Genomic DNA, 20,673 nt, shown 5'->3' on the forward strand with positions numbered 1-20,673 from the left:
AGTAAAATAGGATAGAAATGCCTCTATGTACCAATGACCCAACCCCAATAATCATCAACTGTGTCCAATCTTTTTTTTTTAATTTTTTATTTATTTATTTATGATAGTCACACAGAGAGAGAGACAGAAACATAGGCAGAGGGAGAGGGAGAAGCAGGCTCCATGCACCGGGATCCCGACGTGGGATTCGATCCCGGGTCTCCAGGATCGCGCCCTGGGCCAAAGGCAGGTGCTAAACCGCTGCGCCACCCAGGGATCCCTCCAATCTTGTTTCATCCCCATCTTCACATGGCTTCCACTCTCCTGCTTGGACTGTTATATTGAAGGAAATCCTACTCCTGTGCCATTTACGTATTTTAAATATGTATCTCAATAACAAGGATTTAAAACCAAAATACTATTTTATATACCTTAAAAAATTAACATTAATTCTTTAACGTATCATATATCCAATCATTGCTCAAATCTTCTAGTTGTGTCAACTGTTTTTGTTCAGTTTGCTTGCTTTGAGAGCCAAATCAGATCCATACCCTGCTATTGGCTGTCTCTGAAATCTGTTACATCCAGAGGTTCCTCTCCTCTTTCTCTTGCAGTTTATTTGGTAAAGAAACCAGTTCATTTGTCCTCTTGAGTTTCCCACAGTCTCAGTTTTGCTGTATGCATCACTGTGGTATTAATAAGCTCCTCTTACTCTTTTATTTCCTGTAAATTGGTTGTTATATCCAGAAGCTTGGCCAGATTCAGGCTTGTATTTTTGGTATAACTATGTCATAAATGGTAGTGTATACATCTTGTTGCATCATTTCAAGAGGCACATAATGCCTAGTAGTCCCTCTTTGTGATGTTAGCACCCCTTACTGAGCATTGTCTAAAATAGCACTGTCCAACAGAATTTTCTGCCATGATGGAGATGTTCTCTATCTGCACTGTCCAGCACAGTAACCACTAGACACATGTGGCTAAGCAAGCACATGAAACATAGCCAATGGACTGAGGAACTTAATTTTCAGTTCTATTTCATTTTAACTTAGCCACATGTGGTTAATGGCTGTCATATGAAACAGTGCAGATTTAGATTAATTCACAGGGTTTGCAAAATGATATAACTGAAAATGTGTTAAGCGTTTAGAAACAAGAGTGCACTTCTGGGTAGAATAGGGGAACAAAATTACAGAGAACATGGAAAGGTTGTAGGAATGGGAGAGTGGTATAAGGGCAGAATTTATTCAGGAAAAAGCAGAGTCCTGGAGTGAAGGGAGTAGGGAAGAGAGAAGGCTGCAAAGTGAGACTGACCAAACTATGGTCAGGTAAGCAAACCTAAGGAGGGAGAAGAGAGAGACCTAGGTGCCTTGCTGTGGGGCAGAGGAAAGGGAAGACAAAAAGGGGTCTTGATTCCTAGGCTGCCAGGGCCTGCGTGCCTAGGAAAATCCAGCATAACCTCTTTGCATGTGCGGGGTAAATAAAATCCCTGCTCCTTTTGTGCTAGCCACAAGGTGGCTTGTCATAGTCTCCTGGACTCTTGACCCCTGTCACTTTAATTCAACACACAATACACTGTGGTTACTATACTCAGACCAGAGATTTCCTCAAACTGCAAAGCCAAGGGCTGGAGGGTTCCCAGGAATGAAAGGAAGTCAGGCACATCCCCTCCCCCACCACATCAGTACTTTCTCCACATTCAGGACTTCAGGGGCCACTTGCCACACCCAGAGGAGAACCAACTGACCTGCATCCGGTTTGGATTACAGAGGGCAGGAAAAAAGAGAATTGTGCTCACCTTTGTTTACTGGAGTGCTGGGACCAGATGCAGCAGGATTGAACTTTGTCCTTAGTGGGGGCGTCATGATCCATTTCCTTGGGCCCATTCCCTGCCTCTTCCTGGTCATTTGGACACTTTTCTCATGACCTAAATCCAGTCTAAGGAAATGACAGTTGCTAAACAGCACCAGAAAATCAGATGGGAGTGACTGCAGGTCCAGCTATTGTAGCCCACCCTTTGTCACATGGAGGATCCTAATTCCCTCTTGAGCCCAGTGAAGGGAAGTGGTTCTCAAGGCCCCTCAGCCAGCTAGCAGCTGCCATGAACCAGTCTGATGTTCTAACTCCTTGTCCAGTGGTCTCTCCTCCACAAAGAGGAGTCAGTGGGGCAAATCCAGTTCACAAGTGTTTCCTTTGGTCTACAAAGCATTTTTAGCATTTCCAAAAGTCCCCAACATTTAAACAGCAGGAGGATTCACCTAAATACCTGGAGTTTTGGCCTGTCTTGAAAAATCGGAAGATCTGGTGTGCTGGATTCATTTATATACCTATTTGGCCTCAAGAAGGATCTGCCCCTGTAATGCTGGTTCCACTACCTTCACACCATCTTTGACCTAGAGATTATCTGCCGAATGCCAGCTTACTTACAGTGGCACAGATAAGTAGCTTCTCTGAGCTAGAAGCTTCTAAGAAAAGTCCACCCTCAACCCCTAAAGTTTTGTGAGGTAGACTTTAATTTTTTTCTTAAGATTTTTATTTTTATTTTTAAGAGTTTTAAGCAATCTCTACATCCAAGGTGGGGCTTGAATTTACAACCCCAGGATCAAGAGTCACATGCTGTACGAACTGAGCCAGTCAGTTGCCCCATCATATTCATATTCTTGATCCCAAACACTCTACTGAAAAGGGCTTTTGCCTGGGAGTTAGAAGACCTGGATTCCCATCTCACTTCTGCTTGTAATGAGCTGATCCATTTCAAGGTAGTCAAACTTGTCCCCTGGGGTCCTCAGCTGCCCCCATCTGTAAAATGGGCTGAGGATCCTCTTTTGAGACCTCCAGGGAGTCCCGCGGATTCTCCTGAGGAGCCACCTCACGGCAGTGAACAACCACCCTTACCAGCCCCGGCACTCGCCAAGGGGGCCGGTCGCGGTGGGAGGTGCCAGAGACCCCACAGAGCCCAAGCAGGGGGCGGGGCGTCGGCGGGGCGGGGCGGGGCGTCGGCCGGGCGTCGGCGGGCAGGCCGCGGTGCCAGGTGCGGTTTGGTCCTCCCCGGGCGCCGTAGGCGGTGCATCCAACTCGCGCCCGGGGCTGAGGTGCTCCCGCGCCTGAGGCGGCTGCGGGAGCTGAGAGGAGCTGCGGTGCTGCCCGCCGCCTCCATTTCCGCGTCTCCGGGACCATGGCCGCGCAGGCGGGTAAGGAAGGGCCTCGGCGTCCTGTCCCGCCGTTATCTCGGAAGCCTGGGCCCGTGAGGGGAGCTGGCAGCCTCGGGGCCTTCGGGCTGAGGGGACTCCGGTGGGTCCCGGCTCCTTAGCAGGAGAATTGGGGGAGGTTGTGAGGCTTCGGGAATTGGGGACAGAAGGTTCCGAGGGACAGGAGGGTTGGGCGGCTCTCTGAGAGTTGAGGTCCCTGGAGAAAGGGATGCTGGCTCTGTCAGGGGGCCTGCTTTTTTGGTGGATCCGATGACCCCAGGCCCTCAAATTAAAACTCTTAAGAAAGCTGGGGCCCTGGGTTTCCTTGGAGTGAGGGGTATGTGGAATATGGGGAGAGCGGGATCCTCAGGGTTCGGGGCCATTATAAGGGGATAGAGAGTTACCTTGGGTTTTGGGTTTTCTGTGGAAAGTGGAGGATAGTATGACTTTTCCGACCGGATCCAAGGCTTCTCGCGGATATCTTGGTGCCTGTGATCCCCTGGTCTTGCAGCTCTTTGCAGGATCCAGGAGTGTGGGTTCCCTCGGGGTTTAGGACACAGATTAGGGGTTAGGAAGAGATTGGAGCATTCTTCCTGGGGAAGGTAGGCCCTGTGGGGTTCTTTGCCCTCCTTGGGAGCGGGGTCCTCCCTTGGCCCCTCTGAGAGGAATGAGAAATGTGGCCAAACACCTCTTGGAAGGAAGAGATGTCCAAGGTGAAGGGTAGCTTCAGGGTTAGGTTAGCCTGGCCTGCAGTCCCTTTCCAGTCACGTCACACACCACGCTTCAGCTTCCTGCCCTCCTCTCCTGTCCTCCTTGCACCAGGACTTTCTGTTGACTATGTTTCCCAGCCACCTGTGTGGGTGGCCCAGCCTCTAGGTCGACCAGGTCAGCATCCAGAAGCTTTCTAGAGGTGGCAGAAGGGAATGGTGGAGGAGGGACGCTGTCTTGGATATCTGCCCCTACTTCCTGGCTTTCAGCCTGTGGACAGTCACTTCCTCCATCCTGAATACAAGGACCAGGCCACCAATGGGTCACTTCCTCCCATGGAAGCATGGGATTTTTCTCCTCATTCTTGATAATAGGCTTCTGGAGAAAGACAGCCAGGGGTATAGATATTCCCTGTCCTTTCTCTTTCATGTTTTTAGCTTCCAGAATTCTTCAGCTCAAATGATTTCCAGTGACTTTTTCTATCTTCTGTGTATGTAAGTTCCCTGTTTTGAACCTTGATTCTCAGAAACTTGTAAAAGATCTTAGAGTGTAATTGTGTTTATTAGATTCTCCAAGTGAACCAAAAAGCTTTCTAGAGGTATTAAAGTGTCTGGGTCCGTTACTTTAGACATTTGTCCATAAAAATATTTGTTGGATACTTCTGTGCCATGCACCGAACCAAGCGCTGAGTAGTATAATAATAAACAAAATGGACACAATCCTTACCTTTGTGGTGGTTACAGTCCTAGAGATGGATAGTAAATAATAGAGGTAACAATGGACATAAATGCTGTAATAATTGAGATAAACAATGGAGGTAAGTGCTGTAAGAGTACACCAGGGGTGGGGAAAGTAAATAGAGAATACTTTTCCTTTAAAAAGCAAGTTTATTAAAAAAAAAAAAGCAAGTTTATGCTGATCCTTGAGGATAAGAAGAAATCAGTCCAGCAAAGATTGTTCCAGGTAGATAGAACAGCATAAAAAGGTGCCTTTGAAGAGTTGAGAGTAGGCCAATATGGTTATTTTCATGTGTGGTGAGACTCAGGCTCCAAAATGGCCTGTTCAAGGTTCTATAGCCAAGTAAATGGCAATGGTCAGAGTTCATATTTTCCAACTTCAAATTCAGTGCTTTATCCTCTCACGAACACCAGAATGAGGTTGTCTCTTGGAGTCAGAAAAGGAAGTGGGACTTAAACTTTTACTTGTTCTGTCCAAACTGTTCCAAGACAACTCAGATTCCTGTGTAACAGGAGAATCTACAACAAAGAAACCAAATATTTACTGAGTACCTGTGATGTTTAAAGCACTGGGGTAGGCCAAGTTTTACCTCCAATAAATTTTAACAGATGCTAGAACCAGGACAGACTTAAGATAATGTAACTCTCCGTGTTTTACATATGAAGAAACCCAGGGAAAAAAATGAATTTGTCCAGGGTCACTCAACTAATGGGAGAACCAAGACTAATCTAGGATCTCTCTTCCAGTGCTCTTTCTGATATTCTAGGCTGCTTGAGATATACAGAGTTGGGCACACAAAAAGAAGTCCTTAATAAATATTTGTGGAAATGAATAAATATATGGTTTGTCCCTTTGAGAGATTCACGTCTCTTGAGAGTAATTAAGAAAAAAATGGGCAAATCAAGACAAACTATTAGAAGGCCTGCATGTGACAACATTATAGAATTTCAAAGTAGGGGAGAACTCTATTCATACATCCATTCCAACAAATATATATTGAGTTTGTACTATGTTCCAAGAACTTCTAGGCCCTGGGGGATATAGCAGGAAACAAAACAGACCAAATCCCTTCCCTAATGGAGTGTGTGTTCTGGTGGGAGAGATAGACAATATGTAAATATTTGAATATCAGACATCAGGGAGGGATAAATGTTCTGAAGAGAGAAATAAGTAGGATAAAGTCCCAGAACAGTGGGAGGTCAGGGAAGTTTCCCTGGTTAATGACATCTAAACAGAGAAATGAAGCAAAGGAGTGAGCCATTTGGATATCTAGATGAAGAACATTTTAGGCAGATATGTGGTAGAAAAACATTTCAGGCAGAGGGAATAAAAGGGAATGAGCAAAGGCCCTGAGCCAGGAATGTGCTTGGCATATTTGAAGAACAGCAAGATGTCCAGGGTGGCTACCAGATTTGATCAGGAGGTGCTGACCAAAATTTTAGGTCAAATTTGAGAAGTCTTAGTTACATTAAAAGTGGTGTGTGTGGGGAGGGGGACGTATGATATCCTGCTAGGGAAGAAACTGGAAGTAGGATGCATAGCTGGGCAAGTTTCAAGGTTTTCACAAGGTGTGGTGAATTGATAATATGTGGTAGAGGCAAGAATGCACAAATGGGGGATTGTAGGAAGTAGAAGATAAAGCTGAGAGGGGAGGTAAAGCCAGACTGTGTAGGGTTTAATGCTAGGCTTGTGGAATTTTTCAGTCTACTAATGAGACCATAGGTTTAGAGACAGGGAGAGTCATGGTGTATTTTGTTTTTAGACTATCAGTCTGGCATTGGTGGCCAAGATGGATTGGACAAGACTGATGAAGGCACTAATCTGTCACTAATCTGTACAGTGGGCCTTGACCTGAAGTGTTAATGATAAGAATGGGGAGGAAGGCACCAGCCATGGGAATTACCTCTTGTTGGGCAGGGCAGGGTGACTTGGGTGGCCCTGGATAAGAGATGGAGGGAGCAACATAGGATCGAAGAGGACCACAAAGTTTTAATTTTTATTTATTTATGATAGGCACACCGTGAGAGAGAGAGAGAGAGAGAGAGAGAGAGAGGCAGAGACACAGGCAGAGGGAGAAGCAGGCTCCACGCACCGGGAGCCTGATGTGGGATTCGATCCAGGGTCTCCAGGATCGCGCCCTGGGCCAAAGGCAGGCGCTAAACCGCTGCGCCACCCAGGGATCCCAGAGGACCACAAAGTTTTAAAGCTGAATAGAAACCCATCATGTTCAAGGGGCTATATTAGGCTTTCCACATTCCTGGTGGGTTTTCAGTGTCTTCTGGAAGCTGGGCTGATTCCCGTTGCAGGGCTGGCTTCTGATCAGTGCAACCTGAAAAGGGCTAGGGTTCGGGGGCATATTAGGAAGGGGTGCAGCATCACTGTGGCATTTCAGTGAGAGGATATGGAGTTCTAGAATTCATTTACGAGCCGGTCATCCATCTCACTCTTGGCCTTTGTTTATATAGCAACAAGAATTAAACTTTTACCTGTTAATCTATACCTGGCAGTAGCTAGAATATGAAACTATTACCTAGTTCTATTACAGTATACCTTGAGTACCTACCCTGGCATTCTGTTGTCAAGTCTTTCTGCCTGTAATTTCTTTTTTCTAGGAAAGAAAATCTAAAATATAGCTAAAGACATAGACTTTGGAGTTCGCAGACCTGTGGTCTAAACCCAGCTCTATCACTTGTTAGTTGAGTGTTTTAGTTCCATCTTCATATAATGGAAACAGTAATAGTACTCTAGTACAAGTCTTCATCTTGTAAGATCTTTATATTCTATTAGTTCATGCTTGCATGGTGCTTAGGACACCGCTGGCATTTTTTTTTTTAAGATATTTATTTATTCATGATAGAGAGAGAGAGAGAGAGAGGCAGAGACACAGGCAGAGGGAGAAGCAGGCTCCATGCTGGGAGCCCGACGCAGGACTCAATCCTGGGACTCCAGGATTGCGCCCTGGGCCAAAGGCAGGCACCAGACCGCTGAGCCACCCAGGAATCCCCCCCCCCCTTTTTTTTTAAAAAGATTTTATGAGAGAGAGAGAGAGAGAGAGCCCATGCAGGAAGAGGGGCAGAGGGAGAAGTAGGTTCCCTGCTGGGCAGGGAGCCTGACATGGGCTCAGTCCCAAGACCCTGAGATCATGACCTGAGCCGAAGGCAGCCACTTAACTGAGCACCCAGGTGCCCCACCACTGGTATTATATAAGGACTCAAAATATTTTTGTTTTTGTTTTTGTTTTCCCATATCATTGACAGTAGTCAGAGAACTGCTGTTTGGGAATATATTAACTGGTTAACTAGTTCTCTGATAAGAAAATGCCTTTCACCAGATAAGAAAGTGCCTATTCATTCACAGCTAAGTAGACTTATGGTTGGAAGGGAGAACCTGAGCGCTTGAAAGCCACAGGAACCATCTGTCTCATTTGTTTCTCTACCAGGTATCTTATTACTCTGCCAAGTTTTTCCCACTTCCAGCACCTGGTTTGTCCCACTCTAACATGTTATTTCTGTTACACAACCTTGTCTCTTACCCCCTGTGAATACTCACCAAGGGCCCCAGAAGTTCATGACCTAGTCTTTGTCCGTGGACACATGGAAAACATTTGCTGGATTTGTTTTGAAAATGTTCCTTTCAGATTTTAGAGGTTATTGTAATTCAACTCAACCTTTTCCCTAGCCAACCCCCTAGATATACAGGAAAGAAAGAAGAAAAGCTTTCAGTTGGCAACTAAGTGCCAGGCATTGCAGGAAGTATTTTCACATACATTAAGTTATTTCTCTTAATCCTCTCTGTAATCCTGTAAGGTAGGTGGTTATCCTCTTTTTAAAGATTAAGGGACAAGTTCAGAGAGGTTAAATAATTTGTCCAACGACACAGAACCAGGTTTCAAACCTAGGTCTAGCTCCAGCTATTCTGCTTGACCCTTACAGAGTTTTACTAATAAAATAAAAGGCAGATGGGAACAACAGCAAGAGTGAAACCTTCTGAGATGTCTGTGTATGTGCCTTAACCTGAAAAATGAAAGGCCCCAGGTTTGGTTTGCCGACTCAAAGCTAGAAGGAATAATTTGATCCCTCCTTTTATGAAGGAAGAATATAAGATTCAAAGATGTCCAAGAGCTCCTTTAAAAATCATCTAATCTTTTTTTTCCGTAGACACTCCCTTTGTTAATATTTGGTAGGCTAGTGAGGAGGAAAACCCTTTGGGATATAGGGGAGGGTATCTAGAGGAATGTTAATCAGTCTTGGTACTCACTTCATTAAAGTGTGATCTTTTCTCTCTTGGCTATTCGCCACCAGTTGCTGTCCTGCCTCTCTGCTTCCTGCTTTATCCTGGGACACGTGGGATTTATACACCTGACCTACCAGTTCCCAGGGGGCATAGCAGTTACCATACTAGTTGTTTTGTGCTGCACTGAATTGCCTGGGTGTTGTTCCTGGTTCTCATTGTCTAGTGGAATATGAGAAGCATCAAAGATTTTTCTCAAATGAAAGGATAGGATCTGTGCATGTTGGTTCAGGCTAGGCTTTAGGGTCTCAAGAGCTTTCAGGGAGTAGAAATTTCTCACCACTTTGAAGTCTCAAAAGAACTAGTTTGCAGAAACCCAGCTCTTAGACCAAGATTAAGGTGAAAGTTAATGTCTTGTGAGAAGTGACTGGCACTGAGCTAGGGTACCAGGCTGAGCCCTTCCACTGAATAACTGTGCAGTCTTAAGCAAGTCCTAACTTGTCTGAGGCTGCATACTATAATAAAAATGCAACTGATCCGGTAGTTTCAGAACTTAGGTTTGAGCTCCTCCCGGACCAGCTTTTTAATGGTTAGGTAACTCGAATCTCCTCCTTCAAGCCCATTTTTCTTTCAAAAAAAAATAATAAAATAAAATAAAAGGACTGTAAGATGATTTTTAAAGGCACTTCCAGCTTTACCATCCTGTTACTGTGCCTGCCCCAGTGGGTTCAGAGATTATTTGAGGGTCACATCACCAATTATTAAGTTGGGAAAGAGAAGTGTATATAGAAACTGAATATAGGGCAGCCTGGGTGGCTCAGTGGTCTAAGTGCCTGCCTTCCGCCCAGAGTGTGATCCTGGAGTCCCAGGATCGAGTCCCACGTCAGACTCCCTGCATGGAGCCTGCTCCTCCCTCTGCCTGTGTCTCTGCCTCTCTCTCTCTCTCTCTCTCTCTCTCTCTGTCTCTGTCTATCATGAATAAGTAAATAAAATCTTAAAAAAACTGAATATATATATTTCATATATATATGAAAATATAATATGAAAAATATATAGTTTTATATATAATATAAAAAATATATATATAGTTTTAACTAAATATATCTTATGCCAGGATTCAAAAGATCCTGAAAGTGAGAACCTTTGTACTTAGCCCATTTGTTGTAGTTCTCACCCTGTTTGCATTGCACATTTGCAACTTCTTAAAAGCAGCAAATTCCAATAATAACTGAAAGCAGTTTTCTGATTATTAAACACCTAATAAGGGCATCTTATTGTTTGAGGCTGCTAGGGACCTTTATTTAATCAAACTCCCTTTCTGGCTTCTGACAATCAGTAGCTACTGTTGATAAGTCTGCAAATATGTGAAGTAAACACTATAGAGGTAGAGTGTGAACGTCCTGGTACAATGAGGTATTTTCCTAGATGAAATATTTCCCAGGCAGACTGGACTCTGGATTGATCTTTCATCAGGCCTCACAGAAATCTCCAGGACTTTGTATTATTATATTTCTCTTGCATACCTTACAATAAAGGTTGTTAAAGTTGAGACGCCTGGCTGGCTCAGTTGGTGGAACATGCGATTCTTGGTCTTGAGGTTTTGAGTTCGAGTCCCATGTTGGGTGCAGAGCCTACTTTTTAAAAAAAAGTTGTAAGAAAGTTAGGATCCTCAACTGTCAGGGCTGTGGGGAGCTGAAGAAGCCAAGAGTATTTTTTTGAAGAATATCTGGGCTTAAGAAACTAAAGGCTCTGGGTGAATATTTTTGCTCAAGTACTTAACTGAAAAACAATGTGAATGCTCAACAGATAAACTGAGGCCTATGCATCTATGTGTGACTTTACCCATTGATAGTAATCCTGAGAGCCCGAACACTTATTCAGTGGAATCACCCCTGCTGGCTGTTGGACCCCTGTTGGCTTTGGAAATTACCTTTGTAGTTAGTTGGCAGTTGGATCCAACTTTTCAGTTGGATTTGCCACACAAAGGAGTGTCTGTTCTACATCAGGTTTTATGGTAGGCTCTGGAGATTTGAAGATGATCAAGATGTGGGCTTTGTCCCTTGAGCTAGGAGTGGGGATAGGGGACACAGAGAGGGAGGGCCTGAGGAAATAGAAACATAATGAATTATAATTACAGAACAAATGATATAAAGCAGGTATAGACAAAGTGAAATTAAGTCTCCCTTTGGGGGACCATCAAAGAAGGATAGAAGTATGATTCAGGGAAGAGGCGATAAAGTACCTTAAACACAGAATAGCTTGAGATGTGAATGTCAGGATGCAAGAACATGAATGTGTGCGGCAGAAACAGAAAATAGATCAAGATGTGATTAGAGCATCCCTTTGTAACAGATGATGAGAAATAAAGGTTCTTTGGGGCTACCTTGTAGAGAGCCATTCATTCCTTTTGATAAATGTTTGTTGAAGGACTACAGTAGGCCAGGGACCTGTCTTGGTTCCCCTTGTCCTTTGGAGCTGAGAATAGCCAACTTTAATGATGTGTGAGGAGTTTGCATTCCTACCTCTGGACCTTTGCACATGGCCTTCCCACCGCCCTGTCCCAGACTCCAGGGTTATCCTTCCCTCCTCTTCTTTGCCTGATTAATTCATATTTGTCCTTCAGAGCTTAGGTTGAAAACTACTTCCTTAAAGAATACTTGTTTGCCCTACCCCACCCCCATTTTCCTAGTTATGAACTTGATTTCTCCTTCATACCACTTGCCCCAATTATAGTTATATAATTGTTTAATATCTATGTTGAATCTTTTTCTCGTTTGCTGCTCTTTCCCTAGAACAGTGTGGGACCCATAGTTGGCATGGGATAAATATTTGCTGAATGACTGAAGTGTGTCCACTGAATTTAGCAACAAGCGGTCACTTTGGCCCTTGGTAAGACAGTTTCAGAGAAACCGTGGGGGTGGAAGTCAGATTGCAGTGAGTGGGAAATGAGGAAATGAGGGCAGTGATGTGTAGATAACTTTTTAATATGTGTGACTGTGAAGGGGAGAAAGGTGGTAGCTAGAGCGGAAAACAGGGTCCAGGTTTTTTTTTTTCCTTTAAGTTACTTTTTTTTTTTAAAGACTTGAACTAGGGATCCCTGGGTGGCGCAGTGGTTTGACGCCTGCCTTTGGCCCAGGGCGCGATCCTGGAGACCCGGGATCGAATCCCACGTCGGGCTCCCGGTGCATGGAGCCTGCTTCTCCCTCTGCCTATGTCTCTGCCTCTCTCTCTGTGTGACTATCATAAAAAAAAAAAAATAAATAAAAATAAATAAATAAATAAATAAAGACTTGAACTAACGTAAATGATCATTGGAAGGAGCCATTGGAGAAGGGAGTTGAGCCTTTCTTCTCTAGACACTCCCCAGTGTCCTCAAGGGAGTTGGTGGAGATAATGGAAAGAGCGCATCTTCTGAGAGGTGGGATAGGATGGAATCTAGAACAGGAGTGCTATGCTAAACAGTTGACCCTTTCTTCTCTAGACACTGGGGAGTCTGGGTGAGCCAGCTAAGACTGTGCGGAAGACAGGGAAAAGAAGCCAAAGACCTGAATTCAGGCTGTGATGAAGGACAGGGAAGGATTGGAGAGACATTTGGAAGATGGAAGCAGGTGGATATGAGAGAAGGGAGTAGGGCTCTTGATTTTTGAACCCCTAGAGCCTAGCACACAGCAGGTGCTAAATAAGTCTTGATTGGATGGCTTTGGGTTTCTCAAGACTGGAGAAAGGGCAGACTCCGGAGGGTGTGTCAATAACAAGTTATCTTAAGTATCCTCAGAGTGGAAAGTCCTGATCATTTTTGAATTTTGTAAACAGCCAGAAGTCATTCAGGGCCAAGATGCTGAATTGTTGAATAAGTGGGTGGTCAAGTTAGAGACCACTCCTTTGGATTAAAAAGTAAAAATAAGAAATAAGATGTGGTTTAAGGGCAGCCCCAGTGGCACAGCAGTTTAGCGCCGCCTGCAGCCCAGGGCATGATCCTGGAGCCCCGGGATCGAGTCCCGCGTCAGGCTCTCTGCATGGAGCCTGCTTCTCCCTCTGCCTGTGTCTCTGCCTCTCTCTCTCTCTCTCTCTCTCTCTCTCTCTCTCTGCATCTCTATGAATAAATAAATAAAATCTTTAAAAAAAAAAAAGAGTGGCTTAAAATAATGAGATTTGCTGGAGGTAGGATATGGCAGTTCACAAATTTACTTCCCTTTAAGAGTTCTAAAAATGTTTCAAACTTATGCCTCTGTAACTTGGGAAATTTATTTGGATGTCTGTCTTCATTGAAAACCTTCTTACTAATTCATTGCTTGCCCACTGTCTGTAACCCAATTTGAATAAGTCTGTCAGACTTTGTGCCATGGAGTTGGTGAGGATAAGGCAATCTCAGTCACTACCACACAAAAACCCAAAAAGGCCCCTCCTGAAAGTATGAGAATTTTAGATTCATATGGTGATGGGCATTTATGTCCTATCACTGTGGAATTGGAAAAGAGGAGCAGGTGGGTCAAGGTTTTAAAGCTTTCTGCCACTTGTCTAACTCATACCCACTGGGGTATGAGGATAGCTGCCTGTGTCCTGTTTGCCCCAGAATGCTGCTGGGTAATCTTGAAGTGTCCGGAGCTATGCATTGTCTATTCATGACCCCTGTGCCTGTGAAACAGGGTTCAGTGACTGTCACCGTGCCTGTGGCAGTCTGGAGTTACCCAGAGAGAACAAAGCTGCATACACGGAGTCCACAAGGGAGTCTTGTAACAACTTTGTCCTGCTTTCTAGGGCTGAGTCAGGTACCACAGCTTGATCTCAGCTGCCTTCTTTTATTTGAAGAAGTTGGCATCTGAGCCACAACAAGAGTATTGTATTTTGTCCCTTTTGGAGGGACATGGATTCACTCTGTATTATTGCCCATGTTAATCTCTCAGCCTACACAGCCCTTCCCCATCCTTTCTCAGCCTCTGGCAAATCTTCCCCATCCTTCGAGGTTTAGCTCAAGTATTAGCTTCCCTTACAGAGACTCTCCTGACTTCCCTAAGTGGAATGAGCAGGAATCTACATGGTGGAGTGAGTGTGGAAAGGACACAGACTTTAGGATGAGTTGGGCTGAGTTGGAATACTGAATCTGCTGCTTTGCCTTACAGCCCCTAATCCCAGGTTTCAATTCTCCGACCCCCTAAGTGAATTTAATACCTGTTTCACAGAATTGTTTTGGGAATCAAATAAGATTGGGTTTCTGAAAACACAAGCCTTGGTATATAGGAAGTGTTCATTAAGTGTTCTTTCCCTTCTATACCCATAACTTCTTACTCCGAACTAAAACAGCACTTTCTTCTAATTCTGATATAACATCTAAGGGAAAAATTAAAAGGTGGGGGAAGGGTTCTTTTTCAGTGAATTTGCTTCTTGAAGAGCAGAGATGATGTTATCTAGCAGTCTCCTACATAGAGCTTTGAGAGGACCGATGATGTTGGTTGAATGGACTGGACTCAGTTATGGATCTATACAAGCCAGGGCTTTTGAGGAATAGGAAAAGGCAATAACATGTTTAGCCCAGAGAAGTTTTTCTGGGTGCTAGCTGGGAATAGTCATAGGAAGGGCTGACCCTAAAGAGAAAGAGACCTTGTTCATTTCATCTACTCAGAGCTATAATAAGTGAGGGCTGAAATTCTAGAAAAAGGCAAGTTTTGTTTCAGGGGAAAAAGGAACAATCAGAACCATTTCTAAAAAATGGAATGAGACTGGGATGCCTGGGTAGCTCAGCAGTTCAGCGTCTTCCTCCGGTTCATGGTGTGACCCTGGAATCCTGGGATCGAGTCCGACATCAGGCTCCCTGCGTGGAGCCTGCTTCTCCCTCTGTCTGTGTTCTCTGCCTCTCTCTGTGTATCTCTCATGAACAAATAAATAAAATCTTTTTAAAAAATGGGATGAGACTTAATTTTTAAAAGATTTTATTTATTTATTCATGAGAGACACAGAGAGAGGTAGAGACTTAGGCAGAGGGAGAATCAGGCTTCCTGTGGGGAACCCGATGTGGGACTCAATCCCAGAACCACGGGATCACCTGAGCTGAAGGTTGACACTCAACCACTATGCCACCCAAGTGACCTGAGACTTAATTTTTGAGGCCATGAATTCCTTGTCCTGGGGAGATGAGCAACCTGGGCTAGTGCTTACAGGAGATCTTGTGGAGGAGGGAATTGTGCATTTATCAGAGCACTGGCCAGCCCTTTCATTTTAAGTCTTAACTCAGTCTTATTCTGCATGATAGGAATCCTTTCCCTGTACCTCCTGCTACTTTGGGCCTCTCAACTCCCTGGTTTTGTGTGCAGGTGAAGATACCTGGAGGTGTCGGGGCTGTGGGGACCATGTTGCTCCAAGCCAGAGGTGGTACAGGACTGTCAACGAAGCCTGGCATAGCTCCTGCTTCCGGTAAGTGGGTCTGTCCTCCTGTCTTTGCCAATGCACTACAAGCCAGCCACTACTTCTTGTTCTAGAAAATACAAAAACAAGGTTCTAACTTGAGAGTTTCCATTTTGAAGGGACGGGGAGGGATGTGCCAATGAAGAACACATAACCGAATATCAGGTGTGAAAGTGGAAGAGCCGTAAATGGGCCAGGTATAGCTAGAAGTAGGATGAGGGGATGGGAGCAGTCCTTTCCAGGGTGTCCCGGCACCCTCACTTTACAGATGAGGAAACTGAGGCCCAGAAAGAATGATTTTCCCACAGCTACACTACTGAGTATGTAAGTGCCTCAAGGGTTGTTTTTAGTACAGTTGGCAGAGCCAGCCCTTCACCACAGGATGCCTCCCTAGTTTCCTGCTTTTTGTTATTTAATTTTATTATAGCCTTTAGATTATTGTTTGAAGGCAGCTCAGTTTCTTAAAAATACGTGACTTTAAGGTAGGATTCATTCCTGTTGTCTGAGACTCAGTGTCCTCATCAGAAAAACACGGATATTAAAAATTTATCTCATAGACTCGTTAAGATCAAATGAAATCATATATGCCAGGGGCCCAGCTCATGGTAGGCACCCACTGAATGGTTATTTATTTCCCTGTGAGATTGGAATCTTCAAGAGTGGGAGCTTGTCTGCATTCTCCAGAACATAAAACAGTGCCTGGCCTACAGTCATTCCACATTGGAGGCTGGGTGGGCACGTGTGCCCTCATGGTCTGAAGTGGTAGAGCTGTTGCTCACATCTTGAGAATGAGACAGACTGTAGACAGGCACCATGCGCTGTAGATTCCAGCTCCCACACACAGCTCGTGTTGCAAAGCATCCCCCGTGCTGATACCAAGTAATTTAATTGACCTTTAAGCACTTGCCTCCACCCAGGAACCATGTGGGGGGTTTGGCCTAGAGAGCTCTGCCCTCTGGAAGAGTTGGAGAAGAACTAGCATTTTTCTGCCCTTTCAGCTCTAACTCCGAATTTTCCAGTCTTCTCTGTGGATCTAATTACCTTGGTTTTTCCTTTTACCCTCAGCAAAGTTGATTCTTAGTAAGCATTGGAGCAGAGTGTCAAAGCTATAATGGATACTATAGATAAAGCCTTTGGCTAGCCCTTTCATTTAGAACTGAAGCAAATTCTAATGAGTTCCTAGGCCAAGGCTCCCCTTGGCACCTAACCCATATGGTCATATTTATTTCTGCTGTTTTCCTATTTATGTTAATACTTTCTATCCAAAATAAGCAGGACAGAGTAGAACAAGCTAATTTTTGGAATTTCTGGATTCTTCTAGCACTAAAAAAATTCAGAAGCGGAAGAGACCACCTATTATGTGACACAACCCCTCCATATCACAATTGAGAGGCCTGAAACCAAAAAGACAAGGAGCTACAAAGACAGGTCATGGATGACTAGAGCTGACCTTAGAACTGAAGTTTTGGGTCATTTGTGGGTCTGATTAGATGCTAGCTTGTTAGGGAGTGTGTGTGTGTGTGTGTGTGTGTGTGTGTGTAGAGAAAAACACACATACATGCTCAGAAAGAAGTAAGGCACATTATCATGATGGATGAGTGCAGGCTCTGGAATGAGACTGGTTTTAAATCCTGGCTTTGCAATTTAACTGTCCTTGGGTGACTGCCCTGAACTTTAGGCACCTCATCTGTAAAATGGGGACAAGTACTCATCCCACAGGTTGTCAGAGAGAATTAAATGTGATAACCTATATAAAGTGCTCAGCATAGCATCTGACACATAGGATACAGATAATAATCAGTAGCTGTCACTTTGTATTATATAGTAAGTGTATGTCTGTATACACCTACATGCATGCATTTATTATTCTTATTACACACCCACTGGTCTTCTAATGTGGAGCCTCAGAGATTAAGGTTAACTTTGAACTACTCTGGCACAATTACACCAAAGATCATGTCTGTAGGGGAAGTAGAGCATCTGGGGTAGGTCTCCTATTTATAGCTTTGTCTCAAGGACATAGTCTAACCCAGCTGTATTGAAGGAGTGCATTTCCTGACTCCTGAGCTTTCCCATGGAAACTGGATGACATGAAGTCCTCAGATGGAGCCTGATAATTTGCCCTGGGGAGACTATCTACTTTGGACCCAACTGACTTTTGCCCAGATTGGAGGAAGATCTTCAGGGCTGGGAACAGCTGTATCTGACCACATAAGTAACCTGGTTATAAGGAGCACGAGGCATCAGCCTGAATAGTTTTTTAAAATCTCTGATGAATTCAGAGTGTCTGGACATAGGCCTGCTGATAGCAAGACCCTCCCTTGCTTCCAGCCTTCCAGCCATTCGTACTTCATGATTCCCTTCCAGCCTTGCTCTTACCCAGTTGAGTTAGTTACAATAAAGGAAATGACTTTTCTTTTCCTCTTCCCCCACATCTTTGTTTTCCTAGTCACAGGGTGGAGCTAGATATTCAATGGAGAAATTGCTGGGGTTTGGCCCAAACTCTCCTCCCTTCTCCTTACACTTCCCCATCCCCCACCCCTCCATCTGCAGCCACATTCGCAATCCTGCCTCTGATAGCATTCCACCAGATTCTCAGGTGCCTGGGAGAATAGAAAGTCACTGAAGGCTGGAACCTGGGACTGTACAGCAGAGGCCAGCTGACAAACCTCCTGGAAGTAGCTTAGTCTGATGCAGTTGGGTTTTTGTCCAGGATCCTTCTGATCCCTGGATGCTTGTCTGTCTAGCCCTCCTACTTTCTCTCCTCAACCTTCCCAACAGGCCTGTTTGGACTCTAAGTACCTCTGGCCTCCCCTTTCCCTGAACAGTGCCACTGGTTCTAGAATTGGGGCCATTCTCTCTGAAGCTGTCTGGAACTGGCTTCCCTCTCCCTGGGGAAGGCCAAGGAAGCAGCCAGACTGCATGTTGTTTGTAGCTGAGGTCAAACTATGGAGCTGGCATGTTTTATGGGGACTTGGCATGTTGGCAAACCAAAGAACCTTGACAAGTTTTCTGATGATTTCACCCTCATCAGAAGTGCTTATCTAAAGAGGGGGGGGTTGTAGGAAGAGGGAAAACTGCCTCTATTAGTCTTTATCACCCTTCCCTGGGACTCTCTTGCTTGACCTGGTTCCTAATGGCATTGTCAGAAGAAAAACAAACAAACAAACAAAAAAAACCCATACTTAAGGCTCCCGGGAACCCTTCAGGGCCTCCTTTCTCAGGATCTCAGATACAGACTCTTTGAGCTTTCTCTTTTGAGAAGTGATTTCTAATGCCTGTGCTCTGGAAAAGGAATAATACAAAGAGAAAGCTGTTGGGAGCCTGGGTGGCTAAGTGGTTGAATGTCTGCCTTTGGCTCGGGTCGTGATCCTGGGGTCCTGGGATCGAGTCCCACATCGGGCTCACTGAAGGGAGCCTGCTTCTCCCTCTATCTATGTCTCTGCCTCTCTGGGTCTCTCATGAATAAATGAATAAAATCTTTAAAAAAGAAATAGAAAGCTGTTGTCACTTCTTTGGTCAATAGACCATTTCCGCTAAATTTGTGACTCCAGGAAAGGCAAGTGAAGAAATTGTACACATAGCAACCAGAGACTGTGGTGTAATGGGCTGGGTGACAACAGGATATCTTCTTCTTCTTTTTTTTTTTTTTAAGATTTTATTTATTTACTTATTCATGAGAGACACAGGCAGAGGGAGAAGCAGGCTCCATGCAAGGATGCAAGGAGCCCGACGTGGGACTCGATCCCGGGACTCCAGGATCACGCCCTGGGCCAAAGGCAGGCACCAAACCACTGAGCCACCCAGGGATCCCCAACAGGATATCTTCTATGATGCTGAAAGTCATGCTCACTTTTCTCACCCACACCCGCCACCTAAACAAGTGCAGTACATCATAATTATAGTAAGAGCTACCGTTTATTGAGTGTTTATTATGTATAGACACTGTCCTAATAAGAATTTCACATTTGAATCATCTAACTGAATCCTTTTTTAAAAATATTTGTTTGTTTGTTTGTTTGTTTATTTATTTCAGAGACAGCCAGACAGGTAGTGTGAGGGGGAGGGGAAAAGGGACAGGGAGAAAGAGAAGCTCAGCGGGGAGCCTGATGTGGGACTCGATTTCACAACCCATGAATCATGACCTGGCCAAAACCAAGAGTCAAGTCAGATGCTTAACCAACTGAGCCACCCAAGTGCCCCATCTAACTTAATTCTTTTAACAGTGTAATAACTATAGTACTGGTCATACCTATTTTACAAATAGAGAAAGTTACTTGCTCACAGTCATGGAGCTAGTAAGTAGCATACCTGAGATTTGAACCCAGGCATTCTGACTCCTTGCTTTACATTCCTGAATATGGTCATGTCATATAACCTCCCTGAAGTTTGCTTTCCTCTTCTGTACCTTCAGAGTAAAAACACTCATCCTGCCTGCCATACACTAGTGGTGTCAAATAACATCAAAGGGTATGGTGCAAAGGCTTTATGAACTCTCAAGTGTCAATAAAAGTGCTGTTACATTTCTCCTGGGTCTCTGGCTTCCTGGCATGGGAGTCCGTGGAACAACCCTGCCCTCTGCTGTTGTAATGTTGATGTTGCTGCTGGATTTATGAACCCAAGCTTTTGATTCTAGTTTGCTTGTTTGTCTAGTATATCTCTAAGGAAACAGCCAGCCAGCAACTCATTAAGGCTGGCTGTTAAACAGGGAACTGGGGCGTGCCTGACAGGATAACCACCTGGGCCTTCCTCAGCCTCCACAAGAGACTCCAGCTTGAACACACTGTGGGACTCCTAGTATGTAGCAGCAGTATGTAACCTTCAACATGCCTTTATACTGCTCTGTTTTTGGAAAGAGAGAATGAAGATTCCAAAGAAACCCCACAGTTACTGTCTGGGGCAGAGATGAAGAGGTGCAGGGTGGAGCCAGGGATGGATGACAGATATTTATTAAGCATTACATTGGGAATTTGATTAATAAATTTGCACTTTGATTATCTGATTCAACTCTTACAGTAGCCCTACAACCCCACTTTACACAAAAACAGGAAGGTCCAAAAAAGTAGAACTTGCTCAGAGTCACACACATTTGAACTCAGATCTCCCTGGCTCTGAAGAGGGTCCTCTTTCCATTGGGACTCCCCAGAAAGAGTAGTAGACTTGGCGTCAGAAGAGCTGGATTTGAGTCTTTATTGAGCCAAGCTGGCTGTATAACTGTTGGCAAGCTCCTGTGTCACTATGAGCTTTAGTTCCTAATCAATAAGTTGTAATAAAAGTAATCCACCTCATGAAGTAGTTGGGAGGATCACAGAGGTGATGGATAAGAAAACACTCTGAAAACTTGAGGATAGTCTAATGTAAAGGATTATCAGCAAGCAGCATATAGGCAACTTTATGCTGCTTACATTAGCAGTTCACATACAATTTTGAG

General features: G+C 44.5%; 1 protein-coding gene across 2 annotated transcripts in view; it reads left to right on the plus strand.

The window, feature by feature from the left end:
* The first annotated feature begins 2,939 nt into the window (after positions 1-2,939).
* The window catches only part of LIMK2 (LIM domain kinase 2), a 60,174-nt gene continuing 42,440 nt past the window's right edge, over positions 2,940-20,673 (plus strand). Inside the window, exons 1-2 of one of the 2 annotated variants that reach the window (XM_025985896.2) lie at positions 2,940-3,170; positions 15,152-15,251. In XM_025985896.2, the coding sequence (XP_025841681.1) occupies positions 3,155-3,170; positions 15,152-15,251 (116 nt within the window). In that variant the 5' untranslated portion in view covers positions 2,940-3,154. The other variant, XM_025985898.2, reaches the window with a different exon arrangement.

This window comes from Vulpes vulpes, chromosome 10 (assembly GCF_048418805.1).
Source record: "Vulpes vulpes isolate BD-2025 chromosome 10, VulVul3, whole genome shotgun sequence".
In the NCBI taxonomy this organism is placed as follows: Eukaryota; Metazoa; Chordata; class Mammalia; order Carnivora; family Canidae; genus Vulpes; species Vulpes vulpes.